At 36.3% G+C, this 23,309-nt stretch overlaps 1 protein-coding gene across 1 annotated transcript in view; it reads left to right on the top strand.

Annotated features, from left to right (window-relative positions):
* Window positions 1-23,309, top strand: part of 4933403O08Rik (RIKEN cDNA 4933403O08 gene) — a 77,913-nt gene that overhangs the window by 16,529 nt on the left and 38,075 nt on the right. Inside the window, exon 6 of the mRNA XM_011247708.1 lies at window positions 5,198-5,269. Coding sequence (XP_011246010.1) covers window positions 5,198-5,269 — 72 coding nt within the window. The remainder of the gene's footprint in view (window positions 1-5,197; window positions 5,270-23,309) is intronic.

Below are 23,309 nucleotides of genomic sequence, written 5' to 3' on the forward strand. Positions count from 1 at the left end.
CATTTTCCTGCTATTTTCATTTTAGAAAATACAATCCAATCATTATAATGACAAATAATTCATAGTACAAGTATGTTTTCGTACTTTTATAAGAATCCCTGTAGAAAGGGAAGAAATACCCAACCCCACTACTTGTGGATTTGGTGGAGATGTTAATATGCCACACAGCAAGAGACTGCAAAGAAAATATTTACTTACTGAATGAGGCTTTTGTAGCAGAACCTAATAGGCAGGTTATATAGCTATTTCAGGCTATATAAAATAGTTGGAAAAGGGAGATTAGCTTGATTATTTTCTTGTGGTCATCAGTGGCTTTAAAGATTAAGGGTCCAACCAAACAGGAAGAGTCAAAAAATTAAAATTGAAAGTTATCAGCATTCAAATATCAAAATAGCTTGTCTTACTTAACTGTATTTAAGTATCCCTAAAGAAAATGAACTGCATACATATATGTAGACATTGTAATTCTCAAATATCCTCCTAAGTTGTTCAGTTGATGCCCTTTAAAAAAACATGAAGGTGAATTCTAATGCATTTGCATCTTCTAAATTTGATTTATTCTTTTTCTTATATCATTTACATAGTTAAGTGGTAATGTAGCTATAAACACAGTAAACTAAATGCTATAATATATACTGCAACTACCAAAAAATTGAAACCTTTTACAGCCAAAAAGACCAAATTTTCTTTGATATTATTTAGTGAAATTCAAAATTGAAAATAAGGTTTACAGTCTGGAGAGATGGCTCAGTGGATAAGAGCACTGGCTGCTCTTCCTGAGGTCCTGAGTTCAATTCCCAGCAACCACATGGTGGCTCACAACCAACTTTAATGGGCATCTGATGCCATCTCCTGGTGTGTCTGAAGATAGCTACAGTGTACCTACATATATGAAATAAATAAATATTGTTAAAATCCACTAATTTAAAAATTTAAAAAAAATCAGGGTTGTTTTGTTTTGTATTTCCCTGATGACTAAGGATGTTGAACATTTCTATAGGTGCTTCTTGGCCATTTGAGATTCCTCAGTTGAGAATTATTTGTTTAGATCTGTACCCCATTTTTAATAGGGTTATTTGATTTTCTGGAGCTTATCTTCTTGAATTCTTTTATATTGGATCTTAGCCCTCCATCAGATGTAGGATTGGTTAAGATATTTTCCCAATCTGTTGGTTGCTGGTTTGTCCTATTGACAGTGTCCTTTGCCTTACAGAATCTTTGCAATTTCATAGGTCTCATTTGTCTATAGTTGATCTTAGAGCATAAGCCATTGGTGTTCTGTTCAGGAAGTTTTCCCCTGTGCCCATGTATTCGAGGCTCTTTCCCAATTTCTCTTCTAATAAATTCTGTATATCTGGTTATATGCGGAGGTCTTTGATCCACTTGGACTTGACCTTTGTGCAAGGGGATAAGAATGGGTAAATTTGTATTCTACATGCCAACAGCCACTTCAGCCAGCACTATTTGTTGAATATGCTGTCTTTTTTCCACTGGGTGGTTTTAGCTTCTTTCTCAAAGATCAAGTGACCACAGGTGTGTTGATTCCCTTCTGAATATTCAGTTCTATTCCGTTGGTCTACCTGTTTGTACCAATACCATGCAGTTTTTATCACTATTGCTCTGTAATACAGCTTGAGGTCAAGGATGGTGATTCTACCATAAGTTCTTTTATTGTTGAGAATAGTTTTCACTACCCTGGTTCTTTTGTTTTTGTTTTTCTGTCAACTGAATTTGAGAATTTGCTCTTTCTTTCTCTGTGAATAATTGAGTTGGAATTTTGATGGAGATTGCATTGAATCAGTAGATTGCTTTTAGTAAGAGGTCCATTTTTACTAGGTTAATCCTGCCAATCCATGAGCATGGGAGATCTTTCTGTTTTCTGAGGTCTTCAGTTTCTTTCTTGAGAGGCTTGAAGTTCTTGTTCAGATCTTTTACTTGCTTGGTAATTGGTACACCAAATATTTTATATTATTTGTGACTATTGTGAAGGATATCGTTTCCCTAATTTCTTTCTCAGTTCATTTATCCTTTGAGTAGAGGAAGGCTACTAATTTGTTTGAGTTAATTTTATATCCAACCACTTTGCTGAAGTTGCTTATCAGCTGTAGGAGTTCTCTAGTGGAATTTTTAGGGTCACTTAAGTATACTATCATATCATTGGCAAATAGTGATATTTTGACTTCTTCCTTTCCAATTTGTATCCCCTTGATCTCCTTTTGTTGTCGAATTGCTCTGGTTAGAACTTTGAGTAATATATTGAATAGACAGGTTGACAGCAGACAGCCTTGTCTTGTCCTTGATTTTAGTGGGATTGCTTCAAGTTTCTCTCCATTTAATTTGATATTGGCTACTGGATTGCTCTACAACAGCTTTTGCTGTTTAGGTATGTGCCTTAACTTACTGATCTGTTCTGTAAACATCTGTTAAATCCATTTGGTTCATAACTTCTATTAGTTTCTCTGTGTCCCTGTTTAGTTTCTGTTTCTATGATCTGTCCATTACTGATAGTTCAGTATTGAAGTCTCCCACTATTATTTTGTGAAGTTCAATGTGTTTTTTGAGTTAGCGAAGTTTCTTTTATGAATGTGGGTGCCCTTGCATTTCGATCATAGATGTTCAGAATTGGCAGATGTTCAGAATTGGCAGATTTTTTTCTTTGATGGGTATCAAGTTTTCTTCCTCACCTTTTTTTATAACCTTTGGTTGAAATTCAGTTTTATTGGATATTAGAATGACTACTCCATCTTGTTTCTTGGGACCACATGCTTGGAAAATTCTTTCCAGCCTTTTACTCTGAGGTAGTGTCTGTCTTTGTCACTGAGGTGCATTTCCTGTATTCAGCAAAATGCTGGGTCCTCTTTACATATCCAGTCTGTACTATATGTCTTTGTATTGGGGAATTGAGTTCATTGATTTTTTTTTAAATTATATATTTACTTTATTTAATTTCAAATGTTGCCCCTTTCCTGGTTTCCCCTCCGAAAACCCGATATCCCCTCCCCCCTTCCCCTGGTCACCGTCCCACCTATACCAGCTTCCTGGCCCTGGAATTACCCTACACTGGGGCATAGAGCCTTCACAAGACAAAGGGCTTCTCCTCCCATTGATGACCTACTAGGCCATCCTCTGCTACCTATGCAGCTAGAGCCACGAGTCCCTCCATGTGTTTTCTTTGATTGGTGGTTTAGTCCTTGGGAGCTCTAGGTGTACTGGTTAGTTCATATTGTTGTTCTTCCTATGGGGCTGCAGACCCCTTCAGCTCTTGGCTCCTTTCTCTAGCTCCTTCATTGGGGACCCTGTGCTCAGTAAAGGATTTGGATTTAATCTTTTATGTGTGTTTCTAGACTAATTTGAAAATGATTTTTAAAAACTTTCTAAAGAGGTTTTCTAAATCAAGGCCAGCATCCCTATTTTACAGATGAGTAAGAGTAAATGTTTTCTACCAGTTCCTGGGAACATTGTCTGGCACCAAGTAACCTTTTAACACATAACATGACTAGAAAAGAATTGAACGAACTATAAAATTCACAGTAATTGAAAATAATGTTCTAATACATGATGCAGTATAAGGATGACCATTTCTTGCTAGAGTAGGGTGAAAGTATACAATCAAGGTGATTATAGAAAAAAATTTTGTATAAAAGTTGATATCATAAAACTCAGCCTTGTAGAGAGACTTATAAACTCTACAAGGGAGCAATCACAGCTTCTATTACTAGGGATATCATCTAATTATATTGCATTGACTAGAAAATACTGTGATAGGAACTATGCAAGAGTTTGCTTTTGACCAAAAGAAACTTGGTGTTATGAATATCCATAATATTAAAGAGTACCCTATATTACAACAATTATTGTCAATTTGATGCTCTTGGGGTTCTGTTTTAATAGAACATGTTTAAAGTGTTTGTTGTTTTGTCTTTATTTCCATAATTTACTACTAGACAGCATATATCTTATGCATGGAAATATAATCTATGAAGGACATTAATATATAAGAGGTACATAGAAAATTTTTGTTAGTTCTAATATAATTTAAATACATGAAAAACTAGCATGCAAGCAAAAGATGAAAGTTGGGATTATATTCACATATAATTGCTAGTGATATTAATGAGTAAGTGATATTAATAAGTTAAGCAGGATCCTCAGAAAATTTCTATTATTTCTGTAAATAATTTATATTATTGCTAAGTTGACACTAGTATTCAAGTGCCATATTTCTTTCTAGATAGCTAGATAGTGTATAGGTACATAGATGTATGACAAATTGACAACAGATAGATGGATTTATAGATATAAATTATATCCTAGGCACAGATACATCATTTATTATTGACAAGAGATCAAAAGAAAGAAGATGGTCATATTTATTTGTTTCTATATGTCAATAGAAAAATACCTACTGGAATTTAAAAGAACTATCTGAGAGGAATTTCATTATTCTTCAGAAGCTTAGAATCTGATTAATAACTCAGTTATTTGAAATCATCCTAGTCTATCAGTTTGCTTAAAAACAGTAGTGTTCTAATTCCATTTGTGTTTGTCATCTGACACATTGTTTTATACCTGACCTATTTTTGATTATATTGTTGTAGCTTTCTCCAAGGACTCTGTTCCAAATGATACTGTTTAAATATTTTCTCCCAAACTTCATTTTATTATATTGTTAATTAGTGACTTTTTAACACCATGATTCCCAAGGGGCCTTTTGTTTGTTTAAACAAATGATCCCTAAATTCCTGTGGTCCTGTGGAAGACCAAGCAGATAAAATTTATACCACTCCTGTGTGTATTGAATTTACAGGGAAAGCTATTTTTCTGTGTAAAGATCAAAGACATTGATTTTGCCCAAATTAAAGTAGATTTCTACAATCATAGAGAAATTCAATTCATGTTGTGGTGACCCTGCCCCCCCCCCGCCAATCATAAAATTATCCTCATTCCTACTTTATAGCTATAATTTTGCTACTGTTACGAATTGTAATGTAAATACTGCATTTTCTCATAGTCTTAGGTAAACCCTGTAAAAGGGACATTCAAACCCCAATGGGTATGCACCCCACAGGTTGAAAACCACTGTATTAGATATTTTAATATATGGCTGTTTCAATCTTTTCAGAGTTTTACAGTATTAAATGTTCCAATTGTTGTTAGAAAGAAAAATGAATTGTCTGCTTTTTGCCTTTTTCCATAGTGCTTTCCAAGCCACCCATGCAAGAATCAAGGATTTCTACTTTGCTGGCACATGCTTGGATGAAATGAATTAGTAAGTAGTTTATGTTAATGTTTTCACTTAATGTATATTGAAGAACAATTATGTTACAGGTATGTCCTTTAATCAAAAAAATGGCCTTTTAAAGATAAAAATTATTACATTTTCATCCTATTGTGATTTAGTATATTAAAGGCCAGGGTACCAGTGTGTAGAAATAAATGAGATGGAATAAGGCTTACAGGTAAGGTACATTGATACACTGAAATGTTTATGAACCTTCAAGTAAATAACTTTATTCCAAGAGGCAAAGAAATCATTAAACACATTTCAGAAATAGGTAAGATCATACAGAGAAGAAACTGGGGAAATTAAGACTAAAGGCCTTACAGTGAGATAGGTAAATAGGCTTATTTGGACTATAATGATGGCAATGAAATTTAAAAAACCAGTAGATATATTCAAGATACCTTTCAGAAGTAAAACAACTCAGTTTTCTATGGTTCTTAAAGGTGTAGAAGGTGTCAAGGATGACTAGGTGTCTCATTCATAAACCAAGATAAATTTCATCATAATTTGCAATAAGATGGGGACAAGTAGAAGGTTATCATGTTTCTGGGACAAGAGTATAAATTTTGTCTGAGAGCATGTAGGGTATCTTCATAAATCCCATGGAATTTAAAGTAGACAGTTCTTTTTAGTAGAGCTCAGAATGAAAGACTCACTGGAGATATAGTTTGTGAATCATCTACAGTGAGAATAATATTTGAAGCCATAGGAATACATGATAACAATCTGAAGAGTGGTTCTCAAGGTCAGAATATACTATAAATCTTATTTAAATACATATTCCTAGGGCCCATATCTAACTCATACAATTCAATCATTTAACAAGCTTCTGGGTAATGATGAGTATTCTGATGATTCTAAGAGTCTGAGAAACACTGACCTAGAAAGGGGATGTAAGAAAGATAAGAGTGAGATAAAAGGATGGACCATCTAGTGATTGCCATATCCAGGGATCCATCCCATAATCAGCTTCCAAACGCTGACACAATTGCATACACTAGTAAGATTTTGCTGTAAGGACCCAGATATAGCTGTCTCTTGTGAGACTATGCTGGGGCCTAGCAAACGCAGAAGTGGATGCTCACAGTCAGCTATTGGATGGATCACAGGGCCCCCAATGGAGGAGCAAGAGAAAGTCCCCAAGGAGCTAAAGGGATCTGCAACCCTATATGTGGAACAACAATATGAACTAAGCAGTACCCCAGAGCTCTTGACTCTAGCTGCATATGTATCAAAAGATGGCCTAGTCAGCCATCACTGGAAAGAGAGGCCCTTTGGACTTGCAAACTTTATATGCCCCAGTACAGGGGAACTCCAGGGCCAAAAAGGGGGAGTGGGTGGGTAGGGGAGTGGGGGGGTGGGTATGGGGGACTTTTGGGATAGCATTGGAAATGAAAACGAGGAATATACCTAATTTTAAAAAGAGGAAAAAAGAAAAAAAGAGAGAAAGATAAGAGTGAAAAGGGATCTCTGGACAATTAAATGTTTAATAGCTGAGTATAACCTGTAAAACATAAATTTCAGGAATATGGGCATAATTGCAATGATTTCTAAACATAATTATTTTATATACTCCTGAGATTGTGTAGCAGAGATGGTATTATGCCCTTAAGGAAAAAAAATGTTACACTTTCTAACTTAGGGCTTTTTACGACTCCAATTTATTTGCAATTATGATATTGGCCCCAGAAGTTAATATGTAAATATCTATAGATAGAAGCTTGAGTGCTCATTTCCCCTATCCTAAGTTATCTAAAAATGTGCCTAAATTTACACACCAAATTATTTTAGTCAGAACTATCTAATATTTTTCTTACTGTGTGTTTTCAATGTAAACTGAAAGCCAAATGCCATTAGATACCTTATAGAATATTCAACATTCATCAGTAATCACAGTGGTTTTACTAGCATTTACAACTACAGAAGAAAATATAGTCCATTATAGTTCTATGTACTATTGTTGGTGCTTTTGAAAATCTTGGGAGAATGGTTGACAGTAACTTCTTTTATTGAGGTGGTTGTTCAGCTGCCTTTTGCAGGTTGATATTGCTTTGTATAATGAAGAAATATGTGTTATTTGATTACTTTTACATTAAATTGCTAGAATTTTTGAAAGACTGCACAATACAATTGACTAAACATTTCTTATTTATCTTCATTATTCTGCTGTCCATAAATTGACTATAGCCATGCGCCACAAATTAGTTGAAAATTTATTATTCTTTCAAATATATCACCTTTAATCTTCGTATATATTAAACATTATGTCTACAGAAGTAGGTGGATGCAATTTTACCACTGTAACAAAAAATTTCATGTAAATAAAATATGTGCTGCCAGACATTAATTCCAAATTAAAACAACCTTTTTGGTATTTTAAAATCCATCCTACAAATTTTAAGGTGAGTTGACTAACATTAACAATGAATCTTTCTCTATAGCAGAGTCTATATTCATGTTTAATTAAAATTAAATTAAATTACCCTTAATTTCAAAGAGAATATTGCTAACATTTGTATTCAACATGCCGGAAGGAAGCGTTCTTCTTCCCTTAGTGAGTTTATTATATCCCAATCTCAATTTTAATTATGTGGAATTTAATACTGGTGCATTGCTACTGTCTATAATTTATGCCTTAGAGACCCAAGCACAACTTTCTTATTGTCTGGAGGAAAAAATAACCTCCTTCTTGACAGCACTTAACTAATAACTTTTTATAAGAAGAAAATAAAATTCTAACGATTATCAGAGACGCTATGTGAGCTTTCCCAGAAAAAGGAATTCTAATTAGAATAGCTAGAATTCTTCTGAAAAGGCACCAGAAATATACTTAAACAATAAGTGCATTTTATGCTGTCAAGATAGGAAGTAACGGAAGATTGGCATTTGGGAGAAAATAGGGAAGAAGGGCAGTGTTTAAGTATAATCATGCCTGTTGGCCTCTTGTCTTCATGAAGAAGTTGTGGTGCTTCAAAAGAGTTAAATCCATTACCTGTTCATTAAGTGGCTTACAAAAGAGTTAAAATGTGTCATTAGATACAAAATGACTAACAGAAACAAGTCTCAGATATTTGGCTGCTTAAATAACATTAAAACAATTAAGCTGTTTCAAAGCAAAAGTGTTTTAACCCTGACAATTACAATATGACTCATTCTCCTTACCTTTTAATGTTCAAGTGCAGTCTAAGTGAATGTATTCTATGGCATTCTCTCCATAAGAATTTTTTCTACCCGAGAAATGCTAAAAGTACTCTCTGATAAATCTTTGTTGGTTACATTTAAAATATTCAAATTACTATGTCATAATGTGCTGTAAGAACCCAGAAATCTTCATAAATTTTATTTAATGTAAAAATTTAACAAGTATAATTTATTGAGAAGGAATTAAAGCCAGCCTATAATTATTTTCATTTTCAGTATTTACTATTTTCCTTCCAAATCATAGAATGTGATATAATTTAAGAAGTGAAAGAAATGAAACATAAAATTGTTTCAATTAAGATAAATAAATACTTGCCTATATTGAAAAATAAATGAGTTCAAACATACACATGGAAAAAGGAAATTAAAACATTGAAAGTCATATATGGCTGAACCACCCTTAGCTCATCCTATCTCATCTGCTATCTGAAGCTAAGTAGGGAGGAGCCTTGATAGTACTTAGATGGGAAACAGTTTTAACAAATATATGCTAGAACTATTTTTCCTTTTAATTAGTAAAAGAAATGACATACTTTGATAAGAGAAATAAATACTTTACAAAAATGCATTGAGTTCAAGGGATGACTAAAATGTCATCTAAATCAGTATAGTTTCACTTATTTAAGTTGTGATATAACATCTAATATCAAATAGTTTTTAATATGAATTTGATTTTGCATTAATGTGAAGTTATATTTTGAGTAATATTAGACACATAGACAAAAAGAGTAACCCTACATTAGTGTAATTTTTGTCTACCAACTAACTTCTAATATATATATGTATATATATAATTACATATAATTATATATATATATATAATTTAGATGACAAAAAATATTTTAAGTGGTATGTTAACACAAACCTATGATCTCCACACTTCTACTCAGGCAGCGGGTTCTCAAGGGTACCTCAACTACATTGTGAGATCTTGTGTTGAAGTAATTATTTAAGAAATTAATTGTCCTTTCATCTAAGCTCCAAACTTTGTCTCTGTAACTCCTTCCATGGGTGTTTTGTTCCCACTTCTAAGGAGGGGCATAGTGTCCACACTTCAGTCTTCATTCTTCTTGAGTTTCATGTGTTTAGCAAATTGTACCTTATATCTTGGGAATCCTAGGTTTGGGGCTAATATCCACTTATCAGTGAGTACATATTGTGTGAGTTCCTTTGTGAATGTGTTACCTCACTCAGGATGATGCCCTCCAGGTCCATCCACTTGGCTAGGAATTTCATAAATTCATTCTTTTTAATAGCTGAGTAGTACTCCATTGTGTAGATGTACCACATTTTCTGTATCCATTCCTCTGTTGAGGGGCATCTGTGTTCTTTCCAGCTTCTGGCTATTATAAATAGGGCTGCTATGAACATAGTGGAGCATGTGTCCTTCTTACCAGTTGGGGCATCTTCTGGATATATGCCCAGGAGAGGTATTGCTGGATCCTCCGGTAGTACTATGTCCAATTTTCTGAGGAACCGCCAGACTGATTTCCAGAGTGGTTGTACAAGCCTGCAATCCCACCAACAATGGAGGAGTGTTCCTCTTTCTCCACATCCACGCCAGCATCTGCTGTCACCTGAATTTTTGATCTTAGCCATTCTGACTGGTGTGAGGTGGAATCTCAGGGTTGTTTTGATTTGCATTTCCCTGATGATTAAGGATGTTGAACATTTTTTCAGGTGCTTCTCTGCCATTTGGTATTCCTCAGGTGAGAATTCTTTGTTCAGTTCTGAGCCCCATTTTTTAATGGGGCTCAGAACAGGATATGGCAGGGTGGATCCCTGCCATATCCAGGGATCCACCCCATAATCAGCATCCAAACGCTGACACCAGTGCATACCCTAGCAAGATTTTATCGAAAGGACCCAGATGTAGCTATCTCTTGTGAGACTATGCCGGGGCCTAGCAAACACAGAAGTGGATGCTCACAGTCAGCTAATGGATGGATCACAGGGCTCCCAATGGAGGAGCTAGAGAAAGAACCCAAGGAGCTAAAGGGATCTGCAACCCTATAGGTGGAATAACATTATGAACTAACCAGTACCCCGGAGCTCTTGACTCTAGCTGCATATGTATCAAAAGATGGCCTAGTCGGCCATCACTGGAAAGAGAGGCCCATTGGACATGCAAACTTTGTATGCCCCAGTACAGGGGAACACCAGGGCCAAAAAGGGGGAGTGGGTGGGTAGGGGAGTGGGGGTGGGTGGGTATGGGGGACTTTTGGTATAGCATTGGAAATGTAAATGAGCTAAATACCTAATAAAAAATGGAAAAAAAAGAAATTAATTATCTATACTGATAGTATATAAAATAAATATATGTATTGTTGTAGTAACAAAATCCAGAAGTAAAAATCCATCAGTGGAGTTTTTCAACTTGATGGAAATAGTTGTCCATTTAAAACATAAAGTTGTGACTTTAATATATGTTATACAATTGCAATGGTAACCAAAACCAAAACATCTTTGGAATATACAAAAGGAAGAAATACTTGTCACTGAATGTAACTATAACAAAGTGAATGGAATTCAGAGGAATGCAGGAAGAGAGGAACAAGACCCACAAAACCATGAGCAAAATAAAACAAATGTCGATAGTAAGTCCTTCAACATCAGTAATTACATTTAAATGGAATACATTCTATAGTCAAAGGACATAGAGTCTCAATTTATCCTTTTTTATTTTTTATTAGATATTTTCTTTATTTACATTTCAAATGTTATCCTCTTTCCTAGTTTCCCCTCTGAAAAACGCCTATCCTCTCCCGTCTCCCCTCTCCCCCTACTCACCAACCCATCCACTCCCATTCCTGGCTCTGGCATTCCCCTATACTGGGGCATAGAACCTTCAAAGGACCAAGGGTCTCTCCTCCCATTGATGACTGACTAGGCCATCCTCTGCTACATATACAGCAAGATCCATGAGTCCCACCATGTGTTTTCTTTAGTTGATAGTTTAGTTCCAAGGAGCTCTGGGGATACTGGTTAGTTCATATTGATGTTCCTCCTATGGGGCTTCAGACCCCTTCAGCTCCTTGGGTACTTTCTCTAGCTCCTTCATTGGGGACCCTGTGCTCCGTCTAATGGATGACTGTGAGCTCTGTATTAGTCAGGAACGGGTAGATCCTCTCAGGAGACAGCTATATCAGGCTCCTGTCAGCAAGTCCTTATTAGAATCAACAATAATGTCTGATTTTTGTGGTTGTTTATGGAATGGATCCCCAATTGCGGCAGTCTCTGTATGGTCGTTCCTTCAGACTCTGCTCTGAAATTTGTCTCAGTAACTCCTTCCATGGTTATTTTGTTCCCCCTTCTAAGAAGGATTCTGAGCTCTTGGGCTAATATCCACTTATTGGTGAGTGCATATCATGTGAGTTCTTTTGTGATTAGGTTACCTCACTCAGGATGATGTCCTCCAGATCCATCCATTTGTCTAAGAATTTCATAAACTCATTGTTTTTAATAGCTGAGTAGTACTCCATTGTGTAAATGTATCACATTTTCTGTATCCATTCCTCTGTTGAGGGACATAGCTTCTGGCTATTATAAATAAGGCTGCTATGAACATATAGTGGAGCATGTGTCCTTATTACATATTGGAGCATTTTCTGGGTATATGCCCAGGAGTGGTATTGCTGGATCTTCCCGTAGAACTATGTCCAATTTTCTGAGGAACCGCCAGACTGATTTCTAGAGTGGTTGTACCAGCTTGCAATCCCACCAACAATGGAGGAGTGTTCCTCTTTCTCCACATTCTCACCAGCATCTGCTGTCACCTGAGTTTTTTAATCTTAGCCATTCTGACTGGTGTGAGGTGAAATCTCAGTGTTGTTTTGATTTGCATTTTCCTGATTTAAACTGTATCATATAAGTGCACATAGAAAATGAAAGGATGAAAAAAGTTTCCCTTGAAAATGGAAACTGTATGTAGCACAGTTGTAGAAGATGGAAACTGATTGAAAGCACAAATGCCCAAATTTAATCAGGAAAAATATGGACTTTGAGTCAAGAGTTACTTTTTTAAAAATCAGGGCAAGGTGAATACATTTGTTGTCAGTATTGGTGATCTGAAGCACATCTAGGGATCTACATGGTGAAAGAAACATGCTGACTCCCACATGCACAGGTCTTTCTCTGACCTCCACAAACAGACTATGATGTACATATAATGTGCCTTGTGTCACATGTACTATACAAGCATGAAAGCATGCACATACAAACAAATGCAAATATATAAAAAATAAACAGAAACACACATTCTTTTTTTTTCCATTTTTTATTAGGTATTTAGCTCATTTACATTTCCAATGCAATACCAAAAGTCCCCCATATCCACCCACCCCCACTCCCCTGCCCACCCACTCCCCCTTTTTGGCCCTGGTGTTCCCCTGTACTGGGGCATATAAAGTTTGCAAGTCCAATGGGCCTCTCTTTCCAGTGATGGCCGACTAGGCCATCTTTTGATATATATGCAGCTAGAGTCAAGAGCTCCGGGGTACTGGTTAGTTCATAATGTTGTTCCACCTATAGGGTTGCAGATCCCTTTAGCTCCTTGGCTACTTTCTCTAGCTCCTCCAATGGGAGCCCTATGATCCATCCATTAGCTGACTGTGGGCATCCACTTCTGTGTTTGCTAGGCCCCGGCATAGTCTCATAAGAGACAGCTACATCTGGGTCCTTTCAATAAAATCTTGCTAGTGTATGCAATGGTGTCAGCGTTTGGATGCTGATTATGGAGTGGATCCCTGGATATGGCAGTCTCTACGAGGTCCATCCTTTCATCTCAGCTCCAAACGTTGTCTCTGTAACTCCTTCCATGGGTGTTTTGTTCCCAAATCTAAGGAGGGGCATAGTGTCCACACTTCAGTCTTCATTCTTCTTGAGTTTCATGTGTTTAGCAAATTATATCTTATATCTTGGGTATCCTAGGTTTGGGGCTAATATCCAGTTATCAGTGAGTACATATTGTGTGAGTTTCTTTGTGAATGTGTTACCTCACTCAGGATGATGCCCTCCAGGTCCATCCATTTGGCTAGGAATTTAATAAATTCATTCTTTTTAATAGCTGAGTAGTACTCCATTGTGTAGATGTACCACATTTTCTGTATCCATTCCTCTGTTGAGGGGCATCTAGGTTCTTTCCAGCTTCTGGCTATTATAAATAAGGCTGCTATGAACATAGTGGAGCATGGAAACACACATTCTTAAGTAATCATGAGAAATTGTCTAGGTAAGGTAGACCACTAAGTTGGTCATAAAATAAGATTCAGTATATTTTTAAAGGATTAAAGTTTTTAAAGTATCCTTCCTTAGCTAAAGGAAAGAAAAATAAAAGTCCTTACAAATAATTCAGAACCTTTAGTTAATTTGATATAAAAACTCTCAACACACTAATTTCTACTATTAAAAAATATGTCCATGTACCTTTTAAAAACAAAGAGTAACAGAACTAAAACTTTGAAGTCACTATTATTTTAAATTTGACCCTCCATAAACCACTGAATGTTAATTCACTCACTGTTTTCATCTCAATAGAGGACCATAGCATTTGAGACCAAAAAGCCTAAAGAACAGTAAATTCATTCAGTACTCAAAAACAGTATTTCAAAGACCAATAATGAAATTATAAACTGAAAATTCCAATGGTGGCTATTATCCAATGAATTACATACAAATATATCTGTCATGCAGGACTTTACAGATAACTCTTAGTAAAGACATCCTTACTACAACTAAAGTAAATATGGGTTTTCATTGTTCTTAAATCTGAGTGAATTTACAAGTTCCCAATGAAGCAAAAAATTGCAATATGTGATGTTTCATGATTAATAATTGCTTATTTGTTTTATATTAACTATCACCACGATACCTAAGTAACTTGAGAGACAGATAAGAAAAAGGGCAAGACTAGAAGTTCTATATAGACATTTTCTCAAGAGTAAACATGTATAAAAGACTGACAAACTTTGTTTAAATTTATTTTTATTAGATATTTTCTTTATATACATTTCAAATGCTATCCCGAAAGTTCTCTATACCCTCCCTCCGCCCTGCTCCCCTACCCACCCACTCCTGCTTCTTTAGCCCTGGCGTTCCCCTGTACTGGGGCATATAAAGTTTGTAATACCAAGGGGCCTCTCTTCCCAGTGATGGCCGACCAGGCCATCTTCTGCTACATATGCAGCTAGAGAAATGAGCTCTGGGGTACTGGTTAGTTCATATTGTTGTTCCACCTATAGGGTTGCAGACCCCTTCAGCTCCTTGGGTACTTTCTCTAGCTTCTCCATTGGGGACCCTGTGTTCCATCTTATAGATGACTGTGAGCATCCACTTCTGTATTTGCCAGGCACTGGCATAGCCTCATACAAGACAGCTACATCAGGATCCTTTTAGCAAAATCTTTCTGGCATATGCAATAGTGTCTGGGTTTGGTGGCTGATCAGCTATTAAAAACAATGGATTTATGAAATCCTTAAACAAATGGATGTATCTGGAGGATATCATCCTTAGTGAGGTAACCCAATCACAAAAGAAGTTCTTAGATATGCACTCACTGATAAGTGGATATTAGCCCAGAAACATAGAACACCCAAGATACAATTTGCAAAACACAAGAAAATCAAGAAGAGGGAAGACCAATGGGTGGATACTTCATTCCTTCTTAGAATAGGGAACAAAATACCCATGAAAGGAGTTACAGAGACAAAGTTCAGAGCTAAGTTGAAAGGATGGACTATCCTGACAAACTTTTTTGATCACATATTTTAGGCTTCATATATTGAGAACTCTTTATACTCTTGTTCTCCAGTGAGTGTAAGTCAAATTCAACTTTATTTAAGTTCTGTCTGGTAGGAATAGAGTTTAGAAACATAATTGAATTGTTATTTCTTGTTTCTACGTTTCATGTTTGTTCAAAATAATACTTCAACTCTCAATTATTTTATGAAAAATAATCCACAAATATGTTGGGATTAAACAATATACTATAGAACAACACATGAATCAAGAAGTCAAACAAGAAATTTAAAAATACTTTGATGTAGAAAAGTAAAAATAAAGAATGTAAAATATAACAAAAACTTATGAGATACAGCAAAAGCAGGGATAAGAAGGAAGTTATAACCATAAATATTGCCTTATTATGTTTTGTGATGCTATAATAAAACACATGTCCAAAAGCAACTTGGCAAAGCAAGTGTTTATTTGGCTTACATGCCCACACTAATGACAAGAGAAATCAGAGTAGGAACTAAACTCTAGAACCTGGAGGCAGGAAATAGAGTAGAAACCATAGAAAAATACTGCATAATGACTTGCTCCCCTTGGATGGCTCAGGGAGCTCTACTCCAGAACAACCAGCCTAGGAAACACCTCCTACATTATTCATTAGTCAACAAAATGCCCAATAGACCTGTGTGTGTCTGTCTGTACTGGCTAGTTTTGTGTCAACTTGACACAGCTGGAGTTATCATAGAGAAAGGAGCTTCAGTTGAGGAAATGCCTCCATGAGATCTAACTGTAAGGTATTTCCTCAATTAGTGATCAAGGGGGAAAGGCCCCTTGTGGGTGGGACCATCTCTGGACTTGTAGTCTTGGGTTCTATAAGAGAGCAGGCTGAGCAAGCCAGGGGAAGCAAGCCAGTAAAGAAAAACCCTCCATGGCTTCTGCATCAGCTCCTGCTTCCTGACCTGCTTGAGGTCCAGTCCTGACTTCCTTTGGTGATGAACAGCAGTATGGAAGTATAAGCCGAATGAACCCTTTCCTCCCCAACCTGCTTCTTGGTCATGATGTTTGTGCAGGAATAGAAACCCTGACTAAGACACCGGGTCAATCATATGGAGCCATTTTCTGGATTAAGATTCCTTTCTCTCTAGTGACTCATTTGTGCCAAGTTGGAAAACAAAAACAAAAAAACAAAAATCAAACCCAGCCAAAACAAATGAACACATACACAAACAAGAACAATCAAAAATTAACAACTAAAATTCACCCCTGTAAGAACAGTGAAACAAACTAACCCTAAATCTAGAAGGAAAGGCATGGTCTTGATAAAACCAATCTCTTTTTAAAAATTTTTAGGATATTTTCTTTATTTACATTTCAAATGTTATCCCCTTTCCCGGTTCCCCCCACCCCATCCCCCATCTCCCTGCTTCTATGAGGATGCTCTCCTACCCATCCACCCACTCCTACCTCCTCGCCCTCAAATTCCCCTACATCGGGTCATCTAGCATTCTCAGGACCAAGGGCCTCTCCTCCCATTGATGTCCAACTACGCCATCCTCTTCTACATATGCAGCTGGAGCCATGAGTCCCACCATGTGTAGTCCCTGGGAGCCATGGGGAGTCTGGTTGGTTGATATTGCTGTTCTTCTTATGGGATTGCAAACCCCTTCAGCTCCTTCAATCCTTTCTCTAACTTCTCCGTTCTAGAACCAATCTTAATGAGTTCGGTTCCCAGTACCCACACAGGGCAGCTTATAACCCCAGTCATAAAAGTACTAATACTGTAAAATTCTTAAATTAATTAAATTCACAAATACAGAAAATTGAACCATGGGAGCATACATGTGAGACATTTAGTGGAGATACATTCAAGTTCTGCATGATTTAAAACTCCTGATATATATGTGTGTGTGTGTGTGTGTGTGTGTGTGTGTGTGTGTGTGTGTGTAGCAATATGAAAGTACTTACCACAATGAACTACGTAGGATAAATTTTATTGTGGTTTCTTTAACCACAGCAGTGTGAAAAATACTCCATATAATTATGCCATATAAATACATTAAAAATTATCCTAATTCAGTAGACACCAAAATTGCCTATAACAATATCTATTACCCATGATGACTCACAACACACATGGAATGGAAAAGAATTTTCTTAATTTGATAAAAATAGCCATAAATAAAATAGATTTAACATCAGAATTAATCTGAAATAAGTACTTCGTTCTAAGGTAAGGAAGAAAGCTGAAGTGTCTATTCTTATTATACATTCAATATTATACTTGAGATTTTATTCTGTATTGTCAACCAAGAAAGGTGAATAAGTGGGGGCATTTTTATTTACAGGTAACTTGATTATCTATATAGAAAATTAATCCAAGTCATTTTGAAAGCAATGTGTAATAAATGAAATGACCAAGATTCTAGGATTTAAAAATCAATATACAAAAATTTTGTATTTCTTTATTTCAACCACAAGCAATCAGAAATTAAAATTCTAAAATGTCATTTAAAATAGTATCCAAATATATTAAATACTTGATTCAACAAGAAGGCTCAGCAAATAAGGGTGCTTACTGCAAGACCTGAGTTTTATCCTCAAGACCCACATGGTTGAAGGAAAGAACCAACTCAAGCAAGTTGTCCTATCTATGTTATTATACTATATTAAATTACAATATAATAAAATTTGATATCTACCATGACCTTTATATAAAAATAATAAATAAAGGCAATGTTGTATTAATAGAGGACTGAGGATGTAACTCAGTTGGTTCAGTGATTGCTCAGTAATGCGTAAAGCACCTGGTTTGATACTCAGCACTATGTAAACCAGGCATGGTTGCTCTTGCCTCTAATGCCAGCACTTAGAGGCAAACGCTGGAAGATCATGTCGAGTCATCTTCTATAGAGCATGTTTGAGGTCAGCTTGAGATACATGAGACCCTACAATACACATACACAAATGTAAACACACACACACACAAGAAAAGAAGGAGGAGAAGGAAGAAGAGGGAGAAGGAAGAAGAAGGAGAAGGAGAAAAGAAAAAGGAGAGAGAGAAAGAAGGAAAGAAAAAGAGAGGAAGAAGAGAAGAGATAAATTATTGTAATAATGGGAAGAACAAATATATTCTAAGCAAGTTATTAGAATCACCATCCACAAATATACTGGCAAATTGAACCATTGAAATGAAATATCTTATTTTTGAGTGATAAAGAAAATTAAAATACAAAATACAGAAAAATATTTACAAACCCTGCATTTAAATATGGTTATATCCAAAATATACAATGAATTTCAATAAGTGAATACAAAATTTTTTAAATGTAAATAAAGAAAATATACAATAAAATACTTTTAAAAAAGAAAAAATATGAATAAAAATATTTGACTTGATACTTGGTTATCAAAGATATTTAGATAATAGATAATCATGAAAAATAATTTCCAACATTTTCACTCATTGTATCACTTATTAAAAATGGTCAAAATAAAATCACTGACACTATTGAACACTGTTGATAGTATAGAGTGACTAGAATATCCACCCATTTCTACTAGAAATGGAAAGGCTGCAAATTACATTAGGAAACAGATGTTAAACATGTATTATACACATGGTCCCGTCATTCCAGACTTATGCATTTGTCCCAAAGAAATAAAAGTATATATCTGTACAAAGGCTTGTAAAACTAAAGTCTGGTTATTATGATCTGTGAAAACTAGCTTTACCTTGACATAATATGCCTTAGGCAAAGTAAGAAAGTTCTTCTTGTGAAACTAAATATGTGTCTCAATAGGGTACCACACTGAAAGATTACTTGTATGATTTTTTCCTTATTCTTTTTCTACACTTTTTTGTTTCTTTGATTTTTAGATTTATTTATTTTATTTATATGAGTACACTGCAGCTGTCTTCAGACATACAAGAAGAGGGCATCAGATCCCATTACAGATGGTTGTGAGCCACCATGTGGTTGCTGAGAGCAGTTGGTGCTCTTAACCACTGAGCCATTTCTCCAGTCCTTTTCCTTATTCTTATTTTGTTTGTTTATTCATTTATTCATTTAAATTATTTTATTTACATTCCAATCATTGCCCCCTCTTAGTCCCCCCTCCCACAGTTCGTCCTTCCATTCCTCCTCCCCCTTGCCTCTGAGAGGGTGCTCTCTCCCCCACCAGGCCTTCCCCTTCCCTGACACCTCAAGGCTCTCCAGGATTAAGTTCATCTCCCACTGAAGCCAGAACAGGTAGACCTCTGCTACATATATGCCAGGGGCCTTGGACCAGCCAGTGTATGCTCCTGGTTGGTGGCTCAATCTCTGGGAACTCTCTGGGGTCTGGTAAGTTGAGATTGACAATCTTCCTAAGGGGCCGCTCTCCCCTTCAGTTTCTTCAATCTTTCCCCTAATTCCTCTATAGGAGTCCCCAACTTTAGTCCAATGGTTGGGTGTAAGCATCTGCATTTGTCTCAGTCAGCTGGTGATAGGGCCTCTCAAAGGACAACTATGACAGGCTTTTGTCTGTAAGTAATAGTGTTAGGCCTTGGTGCCCTCCCATAAGATGGAGCCCAAGTTGGGCTGGTCATTGGACCACCTTTCCTTCAGTCTCTTCTCCATTTTTGTCCCTGTAGTTCTTTTAGATTGGAGCAGTTCTGAGTCAAAAATTTTGACTGTGAGTTAGTAACGCAGACCCTCCACTTGAGGCCCTATCTACACTTCGAGTTCCCTCTCCCCAGTGTTGGGCATTTTGGCTAAGGTCATTTTGGCCATTGAGTCCTTAGATTCTCTCACCCCCAGATCTCTGATACTTTCTACAGTGTCTCCCCACCTCTCACCACTGATGCTGCTTATCTCCTTTCATTCTCTTTGTCCCTCTGGGCTTTTCTTCTGCCTTCTCATACCTAATCCTGTTCCCTTTTCCCCTCCTCTCCCCTCTCCCATTCAGGTCCCTCTGTCCCTCTGCCTCTCATAATTATTTCCTTTCCCCTTCTAAGTGGGGTTGAAACCCCACTTGGGCATTTCTGTTTGTTATACTTCTTATGGTCTGTAGGTTGTATCCTAGGTATTCTGTGTTTTTTGGCTAATATCCACTTATGAGTGAGTACATGTACTTTCGGGTCTGAGTTACCACACTTAGGATGATATTTTCTAGTTCCATCCATTTGCCTGCAAAATTCATGATGTCCTCATTTTTAATAACCGTACAGTATTGCATTGTGTAAATGAACCACATTTTCTGTATCCATTCTTTGGTTGAGGTACATCTAGGTTGTTTCCAGCTTCTGGCTATTACAAATAAGGCTGCTGTGAACATATGCAGCACATACCTCTGTGGTATTGTGGAGCATCTTTTGGGTATATGCCCAAGAGTGGTATAGCTGTTTTTTCCGGTAGAAGTATTTCCAGGTTTCTGAGGAAATGCCAGACTGATTTCCAGAGTGGTTATACCAGCTTGCAATCCCACCAGCAATGGAGGAGTGTTCCTCTTTCTCCACATCCTCCCCAGCATCTGTTGTCACCTGAGTTTTTGATCTTAGGAATTCTGATTGATATGAGGTAGAATCTCAGGGTCATTTTGATTTGCATTTCTCTGATCACTAAGGACTTTGAACATTTCTTTAAGTGCTTCTCGGCCATTCAAGATTCTTCTGTTGTGAATTCTCTGTTTAGCTCTGTACCCAATTTTTAATTGGGTTATTTGGGTTTTTGGAGGTTGACTTCTTGAGTTCTTTATTTTGGATATTAGTCCTTTGTGGGATGTAGGGTTAGTGGAGATTTTTTTTCCCAATCTGTAGGTTGCCAATTTGTCCTATTGACAGTGTCCTTTCCCTTACAGAAGCTTTCCAGTTTCATGAGGTCCCATTTATCAATTGTTGATCTTAGAGCCTGGACCATTGTTGTTGTGTCCAGAAAATGTTTCCCCTGTGTCAATGAGTTCGAGGCTCTTTCCCACTTCCTCTTCTTGAGATTCACATTCTGTTAGATACCTTGAGGTCCTTGATCCACTTGGACTTGAGGTTTGTGTGAGGTGATAAATATGTATCTATTTTCATTCTCCTACATACAGACCACCAGTTGGAGCAGCACCATTTATTGAAGACTAGAATTAGTGTTTGATAAATTACATCACTCAGCTTTTAATAAATGCACACATTGACCCATAAAATTTTGGGTGCCTAGATGTAATAAGAGGACGACAAACATGATGAAGGCTGTCTCTTTCATCAACAGGCTATGAGAGGATGAATATTTAAAAGAAAATAGTGAAGCAGTATAATATATGCTACAATAGAGATATGGACAGTTCTTCCTTGAGAGGACTTAAGTGAGGCAGCATTGAAATTTCGAATTTACCGTGAAGGAGATCCAAAGTTACTGAAAACTTTTAACCATCAACTATAGTAGTGATTGTTTATGTTTAAAGGAGATCATACTGTTTGATAGTATGGAAGACAAATTTAACAGAGGAAATTTGGCAGCATATGTGATCATTAAAAATATCTTAGGTGAGTGTCATGATTCATGTCCATAATCCCAACATTCAGGAGGCTGAGGCAAAGGGATTGAATTGTCTACATAGAGTTGTAGCTGGAAATAGTGGAATGTAGTTGTAGTTCTAGCCACTAGGGAGAGTAAAGAAAAACATAGGAGTTTCTGATGAGGCCAGCCTGCACTATATAGGCAATTGAACAATATTCTGATTCAAATGTATGTAATTGGAGCCAGGTGGCAAATTATTCTATTCTACCTGAACTCAGCCACACTGATGATGTAATACTGTTGGATATAGAAATTTATATTCCATAGGACATAATCACAAACTGGATCTGGAATGCATGATGATGTTTTTTTTTCCTTTAGAGAATTCAAATAAAATTTACTTTCTTAGTATCCTACCCAGAAAAGTATTAGAATTGATGTCATCCAATCTTTGATAAAAGTTTCTATCTCATCCTCATCAAAAAAAGAAAAGTCTGGAAGTTTAATTAAAATGTTTTCAATGCTGTATATACATCTTATCTAAGCAACTACTAGCCTTTTAAATTTAATATTTACCACAATAATTTAAACAACTCATTCAGAAGCACAGAAACTGTGTTCATAGATCATATAACAAGAAATTTGGAGATGTTCCTTTCAGTGAGGATATCTTTATCTTAATAATGGAAGACTGATTCTGACATCAATTTCCTCTCCTTTGTAAAGTATTGTCAAAGCAAGACGTTCCTAAGTTATGTGGTTAAATATGTTAGATAACTAGATAGACAAAAGGAGATTTTCATAACTGAAGAATATCCAGGATAAGTGCAACTGTGACCTGATATATATAACTTAACAAAAATTAGAAATTATTTTATTAAATTACAGTGCTTAATTCACCAAAATGAATTTATATAGCTAACACATGAACATATTTCATGGCAATTATTTGGCTTTACATTTCTACACATAAAATCAGAAAACCCTCAGAAAGGGCATATGGTGTTGTGTAGCTGTGTTTCTATTGGAATAATAATTCCAAACAAGTATAATTGTTTTTATAAAGAACAGCTGAAGCCCATATATACAAGATAGAAATAGAGTTTATAAAATGAATGCAGATATATTATCTTTAAAATATCTCAAATCCAATTCTAAAAATACTTTCTAAAAGTAATATATTCATAAGAATTAAGTGATCAATAAGTATCAAAAAAGTTCTAACAGTTTTTTTTATTATTACTTTTAATTTTGCAGTCCATTTGTTACCCCATTCTGCCTGCCCATAGTTTCTCATCCCATTCCTCCTACCCTGTCTCAAAGAGGATGTTCCCATCCCCCCAACTCCCCACCCCACCTGGTCTCCTCACTCCCTGGGGTCTCAAGTCTGAAAAGTTAGGTTAATTTTCTCTCACTGAGACCTGACTAGGCAGTCCTCTGCTGTATATGTGTCAGGGGCCTCAGACCAGCTTGTATATGCTGCCTGGTTGGTGACTCAGTGTCTGAGATCTCAGGGGTCCTAACTAGTTGAGACTTCTGGTCTTCCTATGGGGTTGCCTTCCTCCTCAGCTTCTTCCAGCCTTTCCCTAATTCAACCACAGCTGTCCACAAGT

Source organism: Mus musculus, chromosome X, assembly GCF_000001635.26.
Source record: "Mus musculus strain C57BL/6J chromosome X, GRCm38.p6 C57BL/6J".
Classification (NCBI taxonomy): domain Eukaryota; kingdom Metazoa; phylum Chordata; class Mammalia; order Rodentia; family Muridae; genus Mus; species Mus musculus.